The sequence below is a fragment of the Leiobunum rupestre genome, chromosome 1, assembly GCF_980474605.1.
Source record: "Leiobunum rupestre chromosome 1, qqLeiRupe1.1.hap1, whole genome shotgun sequence".
Classification (NCBI taxonomy): Eukaryota; Metazoa; Arthropoda; class Arachnida; order Opiliones; family Sclerosomatidae; genus Leiobunum; species Leiobunum rupestre.
Window position 1 is genome coordinate 34,529,637 of NC_143384.1, and position 14,589 is coordinate 34,544,225.

Consider the following 14,589-nt stretch of genomic DNA (forward strand, 5'->3'; position numbering starts at 1 on the left):
TACGTAACCTTGGAACCTTAACCACCAGTCCTAGTGTACATGTAAATGTACATCAAATCTAACGCTTTAAAAATCAAGTATCTAATTAAGCTGATGCTAAGAGGAAGAATTGGGCGAAATTTTGTGAAATAACTCTTTGCTCGCTATAAGGAAAAATCGTCAAACCTACGAATATTAAAACGTCACTTTTATCTCTCATTGTCTAAGCGCTTCGTCGAGAAATCTATGGCGTCCTTAAGTTCGAACCTCAAGGTCGTCTCGCTCTTTAAATTCAAGTTCAAATCGACGTTTTAAACCTCCATTCCGTATTTAAATGCCTTTGAAGAAAGAGTTTCTTTGAAAACTTTTACTTTTTAAAAGGGACGTATTTCCTTTGCGGTAAATTATTTTCTAGGAAATGGCTAATAGCTGTGACGCATCCACAAAGCGCACTTAAATTGCGTGTAATTTTATCGTGATTTTTTGACGAGATTTATAATTTTTGTGGTTTTTTTTTTAAGCGATTGAAATGTTCATGGTTATCGTTTTCTAGGTTAGTAGTGTTTTTGGAATGTAGAATTTGTGTGGAAATTTAGTTTCGATTTTGATCCCGAGATGGCTCTTTCCTTACGGTTTAATTTTATTGATTTTCTATTTAGTTTTTAAACAACTTTAATATTTTCAGTAATTTACAATTTCAACTTAATTGACAAATTTTATTTCATTTTTCAAATTTGAAGAATTTCGTAGTGTTTAAGAAGTATGCATAACTACTCTAAGGCAACGCTGTAAAATTAAAATTAATTTCAAATTAGAAATTTTGAAAAAACAGAAACCAATTTTAAATTTACCACAACTTCCAAAACTTTTTCCATATCATCAGAGGTTATACTAATCTATAATAATCAAATAATGTTTTAATTTAAAAAAGGGAAATAGTTAGTACCACGATTAAGTATAGAATGAAACTTTTACTATAAATAATTTAAATCAACTAAATTTTCTTTAATTCGTAAGATTTAATATTTTACCTTGGATTGTGACTTGTAAAGACATAAGCGCATCTAATTCCAATATAAATTATTAGTTGAAATTTAATTACAGGTCGAAGTTCAATTTTACCTCATACGCGATTTCCTCTTTCTCTTGACATAGCTTTTCCAGAAACTCTTCTCTTGTGTTAGAACCGGTCACCTCTTTGGTACAAGCATTTCTTGAGGCTAGAACCTAGTTCAATATTATCAAAAGTAATATAATGTCCTTAAGTATGACACGATGTATCTTCTCAACGCTGATTATTTATTGATAGTTTGTTTCACCATTGGCAACATAAATCTCAACGTGGCTAAGGACTGAAGAGTCTTCGCGATTTATTAATTGTTCAAATTTCAAATTTTATTTTATTTTTTTAAGCGCCACATAACGATGCCCGAGTAGGTATTTTTACGGAGCAGCTGAGGCCTACTTAGAATTAAATCGCTTTCAAAAGTAAAAATATACTTACTTCGGCAAAATAATAAGGTATTTTCCGAAAAGAAAATTTGAATTTACTCCCTTCCAACACAATTCAGTCAACATTATAGGAATGACGTATTTTCCGATTTGCAACTTCTTCGACAAACTATCATTAATCCATCTCGTGTCATACTTATTAAACTACATGAAATTGTTAGATAACGCTGAATACTTCGGCACTTACAAATTCAGGTAGTCCTTCTATACATTTTTCAGCCCTTTGTAAGAGTTCTGGTGCTCCAGCTGCGAAAATACAATTATCACTTAGTACAATTAAGATAAAACTAAAGCCCTTTATACTTTCTAAATAAGCACTTAATACAATTAGGATAAAACTAAAGCACTAATGTCAATTAGGATAAAACTAAAGCACTAAATTCAATTAGGATAAAACTAAAGCACTAAATACAATTAGGATAAAACTAAAGCCCTTTATACTTTCTAAATAAGCACTTAATACAATTAGGATAAAACTAAAGCACTAAATTCAATTAGGATAAAACTAAAGCACTAAATTCAATTAATATAAAACTAAAGCCCTTTATACTTTCTAAATAAGCACTTAATACAATTAGTATAAAACTAAAGCACTAAATACAATTAGGATAAAACTAAACCCCTTTATACTTTCTAAAAAAGCACTTAATACAATTAGGATAAAAATAAAGCACTAAATACAATTTGGATAAAACTGAAGCACTTTAAACAATTAGAATAAAACTAAACTTTAATGATAAGTCAAATGGTACCTCAAAAATATTTGTTTGCATATTTAATTAATGAGAATTTAAGAATGCTTGACAGTTAAAAATGTAATAATTTAAAAAAATGTGGTTTTGAATTTGAATGTTTTGTAATGTGTCACGAAAAATGACGAGTTGCGATCTGCTTTGCAAATAAAGCAAAATAATTTTAGGTTTGGAATAAGTCTTTGGAAATAAATCTGTTGCCTCATCTTAGAAAGAAACATTTAAATATCAATACTGGCTAAGTCATAGCAAGAATGTATTCAGGATAAGCTATAAGAATAATATATTCAGAATAAGCTAGAGCAAGAATTTATTCAGGCTAAATAATAGCAGGAATGTATTTAGGCTAAGTAATAGCCAGAATTTACTAAGGATAAGTCATAGCAGGAATATATTCATGATAAGCTATAGCAAGAATGTATTCAGGCTAGTAATGACAAGAATGTATTTAGGATAAGCTATAGCGAAAATGTATTCAGGATACACTATAGCAAGAATATATTCAGGCTAAGTCATAGCAAGAATATATTCAGAATAAGCTATAGCAAGAATGAATTCAGGCTAAATAATAGCAAGAATTTATTCAGGCTAAGTCATATCAAGAATGTATTCAGGCTAAGTCATCGTCAGAAAGTATTCAGGCTAAGTCACAGCAAATGTAATGAAGCTTTTAGTATCAACTACTTACTGCAGAATGGTTTGATCAAACTGGTGACGTCGTCAATAGCCTGTGCTCCGAGCATAAAAGCCAGGAACAACACAACGATGGATCGCGAGAAAACCATGGTATCCAAGTTTGCGTCCAGTGTAAGATATTTTCGAATTTGGGGTTGTATTTGAGATTCCAAGAAAGAATGAAGGTATCATAGCTAGTCTCCGGGATATTTATACCATTGTTGGAGCTCTACTCAAAGGCATTCGACACGTCGTGATATATTTCATATAATTATTGTCAAAGACTTACGTTGTGGTTATTGTTTTTTCATGTAAACGCGACTATTGTGTGCTGGTTTACGTAAAGTTTTTGTCGTGTTTTACTGTAATGGACAGGCTTTTTTAAGGTTATAGAAATATAAGTGTTAATGTAAGGAAGGTTTGTGTAACGTGCTGTTTGTGGATGTCAGATTGAGAATATTGAAGGATTCGCTGACTTCCAATGTAATGGAAGAGGAGGTGGGTTCGATCCCCACTTGTGGCATTGGTATAAAATTCTTCCAGTGGCGTACCGATGGGCTGTGGCACCCTGTTTAAAATTTTGATATCATAAATAAAATAAATTAGGAATAAATATTCATAAATCCCTTACATATAACGTCGTTGGTTATGTTCTACTGATAATGATTAACTGATTAAATTCCCATTGAAATCCACACGAGTTCGTCCTTCGACAGTGAACGTTTAAATCTAAATTCTACGTGTACATTAGTTCATTCGAAACGTCAAACTCATCTAAAGGACCTTAAGGAACATTTGAATATAAGCAACGTAATGAACGTATAAAGCTGGAATAATCTTTAGGCTTATGGCTCCCATCCAGAATACCTATTCAACGTACCCCTTCTGAGGCGTATGGTTCCCATACAGAGGACCTATTCAACGTAACCTTTCTGAGGCTTATGGCTCCCATCCAGAGGACCAATTCAACATGACCTTTCTGAGGCTTATAGCTCCCATCCAGAGGACCTATTCAACATGACCTTTCTGAGGCTTATAGCTCCCATCCAGAGGACCTATTCAACATGACCTTTCTTAGGATTATGGCTCCCATCCAGAGAATCTATTCAACATGACCTTGCTGAGGCTTATGGCTCCCATCCAGAAGACCTATTCAACATGACCTTTCTGAGGCTTATGGCTCACATCCAGAAGACCTATTCAACATGACCTTTCTGAGGCTTATGGCTCACATCCAGAAGACCTATTCAACATGATCTTTCTGAGGCTTATAGCTCCCATCCAAAGGACCTATTCAACATGACCTTTCTGAGGCTTATGGGTCCTATCCAGAAGACCTATTCAACATGACCTCTCTGAGGCTTATAACTCCCTTCCAGAGGACCTATTCAACATGACCTTTCTGAGGCTTATGGCTCCCATCCAGAGGACCTATTCAACATTACCTCTCTGAGGCTTATAGCTCCCATCCAGAGGACCTATTCAACATGGCCTTTCTGAGGCTTATAGCTCCCATCCAGAGGACCTATTCAACATGACCTCTCTGAGGCTTATAGCTCCCATCCAGAGGACCTATTCAACATGGCCTTTCTGAGGCTTATAGCTCCCATCCAGAGGACCTATTCAACATGACCTTTCTGGGGCTTTTAGCTCCTATCCAGAGGATCTATTCAACATGACCTCTCTGAGGCTTATAACTCCCTTCCAGAGGACCTATTCAACATGACCTTTCTGAGGCTTATGGCTCACATCCAGTAGACCTATTTAACATGACCTTTCTGAGGCTTATAGCTCCCATCCAGAGGACCTATTCAACATGACCTTTCTGAGGCTTATGGCTCACATCCAGAAGACCTATTCAACATGACCTTTCTGAGGCTTATGGCTCCCATCCAGAAGACCTATTCAACATGAACTTTCTGAGGCTTATGGCTCACATCCTGAAGACCTATTCAACATTACCTTTCTGAGGCTTATGGCTCACATCCAGAAGACCTATTCAACATGACCTTTCTGAGGATTATGGCTCACATCCAGAAGACCTATTCAACATGACCTTTCTGAGGCTTATAGCTCCTATCCAGAGGACCTATTCAACATGATCTTTCTGAGGCTTATGGGTCCTATCCAGAAGACCTATTCAACATGACCTCTCTGAGGCTTATAACTCCCTTCCAGAGGACCTATTCAACATGACCTTTCTAAGGCTTATGGCTCCCATCCAGAGGACCTATTCAACATGACCTCTCTGAGGCTTATAGCTCCCATCCAGAGGACCTATTCAACATGGCCTTTCTGAGGCTTATAGCTCCCATCCAGAGGACCTTTTCAACATGACCTTTCTGGGGCTTTTAGCTCCCATCCAGAGGATCTATTCAACATGACCTCTGAGGCTTATAACTCCCTTCCAGAGGACCTATTCAACATGACCTTTCTGAGGCTTATGGCTCACATCCAGAAGAACTATTCAACATGACCTTTCTGAGGCTTATAGCTCCCATCCAGAGGACCTATTCAACATGACCTTTCTGAGGCTTATAGCTCCCATCCAGAGGATCTATTCAACATGACCTTTCTGAGGCTTATGCGTCCCGTCCAGAAGACCTATTCAACATGACCTTTCTGAGGCTTATGGCTCACATCAAGAAGACCTATTCAACATGACCTTTCTGAGGCTTATAGCTCCCATCCAGAGGACCTATTCAACATGACCTTTCTGAGGCTTATGGCTCCCATCCAGAAGACCTATTCAACATGACCTTTCCGAGGCTTATGGCTCACATCCTGAAGACCTATTCAACATTACCTTTCTGAGGCTTATGGCTCACATCCAGAAGACCTATTCAACATGACCTTTCTGAGGCTTATAGCTCCCATCCAGAGGACCTATTCAACATGACCTATCTGAGGCTTATGGGTCCTATCCAGAAGACCTATTCAACATGACCTCTCTGAGGCTTATAACTCCCTTCCAGAGGACCTATTCAACATGACCTTTCTGAGGCTTATGGCTCCCATCCAGATGACCTATTCAGCATGACCTCTCTGAGGCTTATAGCTCTTATCCAGAGAACCTATTCAACATGACCTCTCTGAGGCTTATAGCTCCCATCCAGAGTACCTATTCAACATGGCCTTTCTGAGGCTTATAGCTCCCATCCAGAGGACCTAGTCAACATGACCTTTCTGGGGCTTTTAGCTCCCATCCAGAGGATCTATTCAACATGACCTCTCTGAGGCTTATAACTCCTTCCAGAGGACCTATTCAACATGACCTTTCTGAGGCTTATGGCTCACATCCAGAAGAACTATTCAACATGACCTTTCTGAGGCTTATAGCTCCCATCCAGAGGACCTATTCAACATGACCTTTCTGAGGCTTATAGCTCCCATCCAGAGGATCTATTCAACAAGACCTTTCTGAGGCTTATGCGTCCCGTCCAGAAGACCTATTCAACATGACCTTTCTGAGGCTTATGGCTCACATCAAGAAGACCTATTCAACATGACCCTTCTGAGGCTTATAGCTCCCATCCAGAGGATCTATTCAACATGACCTTTCTGAGGCTTATGGCTCACATCCAGAAGACCTATTCAACATGAACTTTCTGAGGCTTATGGCTCCCATCCAGAAGACCTATTCAACATGACCTTTCCGAGGCTTATGGCTCACATCCTGAAGACCTATTCAACATTACCTTTCTGAGGCTTATGGCTCACATCCAGAAGACCTATTCAACATGACCTTTCTGAGGCTTATGGCTCCCATCCAGATGACCTATTCAGCATGACCTCTCTGAGGCTTATAGCTCTTATCCAGAGGACCTATTCAACATGACCTCTCTGAGGCTTATAGCTCCCATCCAGAGTACCTATTCAACATGGCCTTTCTGAGGCTTATAGCTCCCATCCAGAGGACCTAGTCAACATGACCTTTCTGGGGCTTTTAGCTCCCATCCAGAGGATCTATTCAACATGACCTCTCTGAGGCTTATAACTCCTTCCAGAGGACCTATTCAACATGACCTTTCTGAGGCTTATGGCTCACATCCAGAAGACCTATTCAACATGACCTTTCTGAGACCTATAGCTCCCATCCAGAGGACCTATTCAACATGACCTTTCTGAGGCTTATAGCTCCCATCCAGAGGACCTATTCAACATGACCTTTCTGAGGTTTACGGGTCCTATCCAGAGGACCTATTCAAATGACCTTTCTGAGGCTTATAGCTCCCATCCAGAGGACCTATTCAACATGACCTTTCTGAGGATTATGGCTCCCATCCAGAGGACCTATTCAACATGACCTTTCTGAGGATTATGGCTCCCATCCAGAGGACCTATTCAACATGACCTTTCTGAGGCTTATAGCTCCCATCCAGAGGACCTATTCAACATGACCTTTCTGAGGATTATGGCTCCCATCCAGAGGACCTATTCAACATGACCTTTCTGAGGATTATAGCTCCCATCCAGAGGACCTATTCAACATGACCTTTCTGAGGCTTATAGCTCTCATCCAGAGGATCTATTCAACATGACCTTGCTGAGGATTATGGCTCCCATCCAGAGGATCTATTCAACATGACCTTTCTGAGGCTTATGGGTCCCATCCAGAAGACCTATTCAACATGACCTCTCTGAGGCTTATAACTCCATTCCAGAGGACCTATTCAACATGACCTTTCTGAGGCTTATGGCTCCCATCCAGAGGACCTATTCAACATGAACTTTCTGAGGCTAATGGCTCCCATCCAGAGGACCTATTCAACATGACCTTTCTGAGGCTTATAGCTCCCATCCAGAGGACCTATTCAACATGACCTTTCTGGGGCTTATAGCTCCCATCCAGAGGACCTATTCAACATGACCTTTCTGAGGATTATGGCTCCCATCCAGAGGACCTATTCAACATGACCTTTCTGAGGATTATAGCTCCCATCCAGAGGACCTATTCAACATGACCTTTCTGAGGCTTATAGCTCTCATCCAGAGGATCTATTCAACATGACCTTGCTGAGGATTATGGCTCCCATCCAGAGGATCTATTCAACATGACCTTTCTGAGGATTATGGCTCCCATCCAGAGGATCTATTCAACATGACCTTTCTGAGGCTTATGGGTCCCATCCAGAAGACCTATTCAACATGACCTTTCTGAGGATTATGGCTCCCATCCAGAGGACCTATTCAACATGACCTTTCTGAGGCTTATAGCTCCCATCCAGAGTACCTATTCAACATGACCTTTCTGAGGATTATGGCTCCCATCCAGATGACCTATTCAACATGACCTTTCTGAGGATTATGGCTCCCATCCAGAGGACCTATTCAACATGACCTTTCTGAGGCTTATGGCTCCCATCCAGAGGACCTATTCAACATGACCTTTCTGAGGCTTATGGCTCCCATCCAGAGGACCTATTCAAAATGAGCTTTCTGAGGCTTATAGCTCCCATCCAGAGGATCTATTCAACATGACCTTTCTGAGGATTATGGCTCCCATCCAGAGCACCTATTCAACATGACCTTTCTGAGGCTTATAGCTCCCATCCAGAGGACCTATTCAACATGACCTTTCTGAGGCTTATAGCTCCCATCCAGAGGATCTATTCAACATGACCTTTCTGAGGATTATGGCTCCCATCCAGAGGATCTATTCAACATGACCTTTCTGAGGATTATGGCTCCCATCCAGAGGACCTATTCAACATGACCTTTCTGAGGATTATGGCTCCCATCCAGAGGACCTATTCAACATGACCTTTCTGAGGCTTATAGCTCCCATCCAGAGGACCTATTCAACATGACCTTTCTGAGGCTTATAGCTCCCATCCAGAGGACCTATTCAACATGAGCTTTCTGAGGCTTATTTCTCACATCCAGAAGACCTATTCAACATGACCTTTCTGAGGCTTATGGCTCCCATCCAGAGGACCTATTCAATATGATTTTTCTGAGGCTAATGGCTCCCATCCAGAGGACCTATTCAACATGACCTTTCTGAGGCTTATGGCTCCCATCCAGAGGACCTATTCAACATGACCTTTCTGAGGCTTATAGCTCCCATCCAGAGGACCTATTCAACATGACCTTTCTGAGGTTTATAGCTCCCATCCAGAGGACCTATTCAACATGACCTTTCTGAGGATTATGGCTCCCATCCAGAGGACCTATTCAACATGACCTTTCTGAGGCTTATAGCTCCCATCCAGAGTACCTATTCAACATGACCTTTCTGAGGCTTATAGCTCCCATCCAGAGGATCTATTCAACATGACCTTTCTGAGGATTATGGCTCCCATCCAGAGGACCTATTCAACATGACCTTTCTGAGGATTATGGCTCCCATCCAGAGGACCTATTCAACATGACCTTTCTGAGGCTTATGGCTCCCATCCAGAGGACCTATTCAATATGATTTTTCTGAGGCTAATGGCTCCCATCCAGAGGACCTATTCAACATGACCTTTCTGAGGCTTATGGCTCCCATCCAGAGGACCTATTCAACATGACCTTTCTGAGGCTTATAGCTCCCATCCAGAGGACCTATTCAACATGACCTTTCTGAGGCTTATAGCTCCCATCCAGAGGACCTATTCAACATGACCTTTCTGAGGATTATGGCTCCCATCCAGAGGATCTATTCAACATGACCTTTCTGAGGCTTATGGGTCCCATCCAGAAGACCTATTCAACATGACCTTTCTGAGGATTATGGCTCCCATCCAGAGGACCTATTCAACATGACCTTTCTGAGGCTTATAGCTCCCATCCAGAGTACCTATTCAACATGACCTTTCTGAGGCTTATAGCTCCCATCCAGAGGATCTATTCAACATGACCTTTCTGAGGATTATGGCTCCCATCCAGAGGACCTATTCAACATGACCTTTCTGAGGCTTATGGCTCCCATCCAGAGGACCTATTCAACATGACCTTTCTGAGGCTTATAGCTCCCATCCAGAGGACCTATTCAACATGACCTTTCTGAGGCTTATAGCTCCCATCCAGAGGACCTATTCAACATGACCTTTCTGAGGCTTATAGCTCCCATCCAGATGACCTATTCAACATGACCTTTCTGAGGATTATGGCTCCCATCCAGAGGACCTTTTCAACATGACCTTTCTGAGGCTTATAGCTCCCATCCAGAGGACCTATTCAACATGACCTTTCTGAGGCTTATAGCTCCCATCCAGAGGACCTATTCAACACGACCTTTCTGAGGATTATGGCTCCCATCCAGATGACCTATTCAACATGACCTTTCTGAGGCTTATGGCTCCCATCCAGAGGATCTATTCAACATGACCTTTCTGAGGCTTATGGCTCCCATCCAGAGGACCTATTCAACATGACCTTTCTGAGGCTTATGGCTCCCATCCAGAGGACCTATTCAAAATGAGCTTTCTGAGGCTTATAGCTCCCATCCAGAGGATCTATTCAACATGACCTTTCTGAGGATTATGGCTCCCATCCAGAGCACCTATTCAACATGACCTTTCTGAGGCTTATAGCTCCCATCCAGAGGACCTATTCAACATGACCTTTCTGAGGCTTATAGCTCCCATCCAGAGGATCTATTCAACATGACCTTTCTGAGGATTATGGCTCCCATCCAGAGGATCTATTCAACATGACCTTTCTGAGGATTATGGCTCCCATCCAGAGGACCTATTCAACATGACCTTTCTGAGGATTATGGCTCCCATCCAGAGGACCTATTCAACATGACCTTTCTGAGGCTTATAGCTCCCATCCAGAGGACCTATTCAACATGACCTTTCTGAGGCTTATAGCTCCCATCCAGAGGACCTATTCAACATGACCTTTCTGAGGCTTATAGCTCCCATCCAGAGGACCTATTCAACATGACCTTTCTGAGGATTATGGCTCTTATCCAGAGGACCTATTCAACATGATCTTTCTGAGGCTTATAGCTCCCATCCAGAGGACCTATTCAACATGACCTTTCTGAGGCTTATAGCTCCCATCCAGAGGACCTATTCAACATGACCTTTCTGAGGATTATGGCTCCCATCCAGAGGACCTATTCAACATGACCTTTCTGAGGCTTATAGGTCCCATCCAGAGGACCTATTCAACATGACATTTCTGAGGCTTATAGCTCCCATCCAGAGGATCTATTCAACATGACCTTTCTGAGGATTATGGCTCCCATCCAGAGGATCTATTCAACATGACCTTTCTGAGGCTTATGGGTCCCATCCAGAAGACCTATTCAACATGACCTCTCTGAGGCTTATAACTCCCTTCCAGAGGACCTATTCAACATGATCTTTCTGAGGCTTATGGCTCCCATCCAGAGGACCTATTCAATATGATTTTTCTGAGGCTAATGGCTCCCATCCAGAGGACCTATTCAACATGACCTTTCTGAGGCTTATGGCTCCCATCCAGAGGACCTATTCAACATGACCTTTCTGAGGCTTATAGCTCCCATCCAGAGGACCTATTCAACATGACCTTTCTGAGGTTTATAGCTCTCATCCAGAGGACCTATTCAACATGACCTTTCTGAGGATTATGGCTCCCATCCAGAGGACCTATTCAACATGACCTTTCTGAGGCTTATAGCTCCCATCCAGAGTACCTATTCAACATGACCTTTCTGAGGCTTATAGCTCCCATCCAGATGACCTATTCAACATGACCTTTCTGAGGCTTATAGCTCCCATCCAGATGACCTATTCAACATGACCTTTCTGAGGATTATGGCTCCCATCCAGAGGACCTTTTCAACATGACCTTTCTGAGGCTTATAGCTCCCATCCAGAGGACCTATTCAACATGACCTTTCTGAGGCTTATAGCTCCCATCCAGAGGACCTATTCAACACGACCTTTCTGAGGATTATGGCTCCCATCCAGAGGACCTATTCAACATGACCTTTCTGAGGCTTATAGCTCCCATCCAGAGGACCTTTTCAACATGACCTTTCTGAGGCTTATAGCTCCCATCCAGAGGATCTATTCAACATGACCTTTCTGAGGATTATGGCTCCCATCCAGAGGATCTATTCAACATGACCTTTCTGAGGCTTATGGGTCCCATCCAGAAGACCTATTCAACATGACCTCTCTGAGGCTTATAACTCCCTTCCAGAGGACCTATTCAACATGACCTTTCTGAGGCTTATGGCTCCCATCCAGAGGATCTATTCAACATGACCTTTCTGAGGCTTATGGCTCCCATCCAGAGGACCTATTCAACATGACCTTTCTGAGGATTATGGCTCCCATCCAGAGGACCTATTCAACATGACCTTTCTGAGGCTTATAGCTCCCATCCAGAGGACCTATTCAACATGACCTTTCATAGGCTTATAGCTCCCATCCAGAGGACCTATTCAACATGACCTTTCTGAGGCTTATAGCTCCCATCCAGAGGACCTATTCAACATGACCTTTCTGAGGATTATGGCTCTTATCCAGAGGACCTATTCAACATGACCTTTCTGAGGCTTATAGCTCCCATCCAGAGGACCTATTCAACATGACCTTTCTGGGGCTTATAGCTCCCATCCAGAGGACCTATTCAACATGACCTTTCTGAGGATTATGGCTCCCATCCAGAGGACCTATTCAACATGACCTTTCTGAGGCTTATAGGTCCCATCCAGAGGACCTATTCAACATGACATTTCTGAGGCTTATAGCTCCCATCCAGAGGATCTATTCAACATGACCTTTCTGAGGATTATGGCTCCCATCCAGAGGATCTATTCAACATGACCTTTCTGAGGCTTATGGGTCCCATCCAGAAGACCTATTCAACATGACCTCTCTGAGGCTTATAACTCCCTTCCAGAGGACCTATTCAACATGACCTTTCTGAGGCTTATGGCTCCCATCCAGAGGATTTATTCAACATGACCTTTCTGAGGCTTATGGCTCCCATCCAGAGGACCTATTCAACATGACCTTTCTGAGGCTTATGGCTCCCATCCAGAGGACCTATTCAATATGATTTTTCTGAGGCTAATGGCTCCCATCCAGAGGACCTATTCAACATGACCTTTCTTAGGCTTATGGCTCCCATCCAGAGGACCTATTCAACATGACCTTTCTGAGGCTTATAGCTCCCATCCAGAGGACCTATTCAACATGACCTTTCTGAGGTTTATAGCTCTCATCCAGAGGACCTATTCAACATGACCTTTCTGAGGATTATGGCTCCCATCCAGAGGACCTATTCAACATGACCTTTCTGAGGCTTATAGCTCCCATCCAGAGTACCTATTCAACATGACCTTTCTGAGGCTTATAGCTCCCATCCAGATGATCTATTAAACATGACCTTTCTGAGGATTATGGCTCCCATCCAGAGGACCTATTCAACATGACCTTTCTGAGGCTTATGGCTCCCATCCAGAGGACCTATTCAACATGACCTTTCTGAGGCTTATAGCTCCCATCCAGAGGACCTATTCAACATGACCTTTCTGAGGCTTATAGCTCCCATCCAGAGGACCTATTCAACATGACCTTTCTGAGGATTATGGCTCCCATCCAGAGGACCTATTCAACATGACCTTTCTGAGGCTTATAGCTCCCATCCAGATGACCTATTCAACATGACCTTTCTGAGGCTTATAGCTCCCATCCAGATGACCTATTCAACATGACCTTTCTGAGGATTATGGCTCCCATCCAGAGGACCTTTCAACATGACCTTTCTGAGGCTTATAGCTCCCATCCAGAGGACCTATTCAACATGACCTTTCTGAGGCTTATAGCTCCCATCCAGAGGACCTATTCAACACGACCTTTCTGAGGATTATGGCTCCCATCCAGAGGACCTATTCAACATGACCTTTCTGAGGCTTATAGCTCCCATCCAGAGGACCTTTTCAACATGACCTTTCTGAGGCTTATAGCTCCCATCCAGAGGATCTATTCAACATGACCTTTCTGAGGATTATGGCTCCCATCCAGAGGATCTATTCAACATGACCTTTCTGAGGCTTATGGGTCCCATCCAGAAGACCTATTCAACATGACCTCTCTGAGGCTTATAACTCCCTTCCAGAGGACCTATTCAACATGACCTTTCTGAGGCTTATGGCTCCCATCCAGAGGATCTATTCAACATGACCTTTCTGAGGCTTATGGCTCCCATCCAGAGGACCTATTCAACATGACCTTTCTGAGGCTTATGGCTCCCATCCAGAGGACCTATTCAAAATGTGCTTTCTGAGGCTTATAGCTCCCATCCAGAGGATCTATTCAACATGACCTTTCTGAGGATTATGGCTCCCATCCAGAGGACCTATTCAACATGACCTTTCTGAGGCTTATAGCTCCCATCCAGAGGACCTATTCAACATGACCTTTCTGAGGCTTATAGCTCCCATCCAGAGGATCTATTCAACATGACCTTTCTGAGGATTATGGCTCCCATCCAGAGGATCTATTCAACATGACCTTTCTGAGGATTATGGCTCCCATCCAGAGGACCTATTCAACATGACCTTTCTGAGGCTTATAGCTCCCATCCAGAGGACCTATTCAACATGACCTTTCTGAGGCTTATAGCTCCCATCCAGAGGATCTATTCAACATGACCTTTCTGAGGATTATGGCTCCCATCCAGAGGATCTATTCAACATGACCTTTCTGAGGATTATGGCTCCCATCCAGAGGAT

General features: G+C 42.3%; 1 protein-coding gene across 1 annotated transcript; it reads right to left on the minus strand.

Moving 5' to 3' along the window:
* Positions 1 to 674: 674 nt before the first annotated feature.
* On the minus strand, positions 675 to 3,097 carry LOC149962195 (uncharacterized). Its single transcript, XM_090166093.1, has 6 exons — positions 2,932 to 3,097; positions 1,679 to 1,737; positions 1,102 to 1,206; positions 1,011 to 1,043; positions 831 to 875; positions 675 to 765 (listed from the first exon to the last, which is right to left on the minus strand). The coding sequence occupies exons 1-6, from the start codon at positions 3,026 to 3,028 to the stop codon at positions 733 to 735; spliced, it is 372 nt and encodes a 123-aa protein (XP_090022219.1). The 5' UTR covers positions 3,029 to 3,097; the 3' UTR covers positions 675 to 732.
* Between the last annotated feature and the right edge of the window lie 11,492 nt (positions 3,098 to 14,589).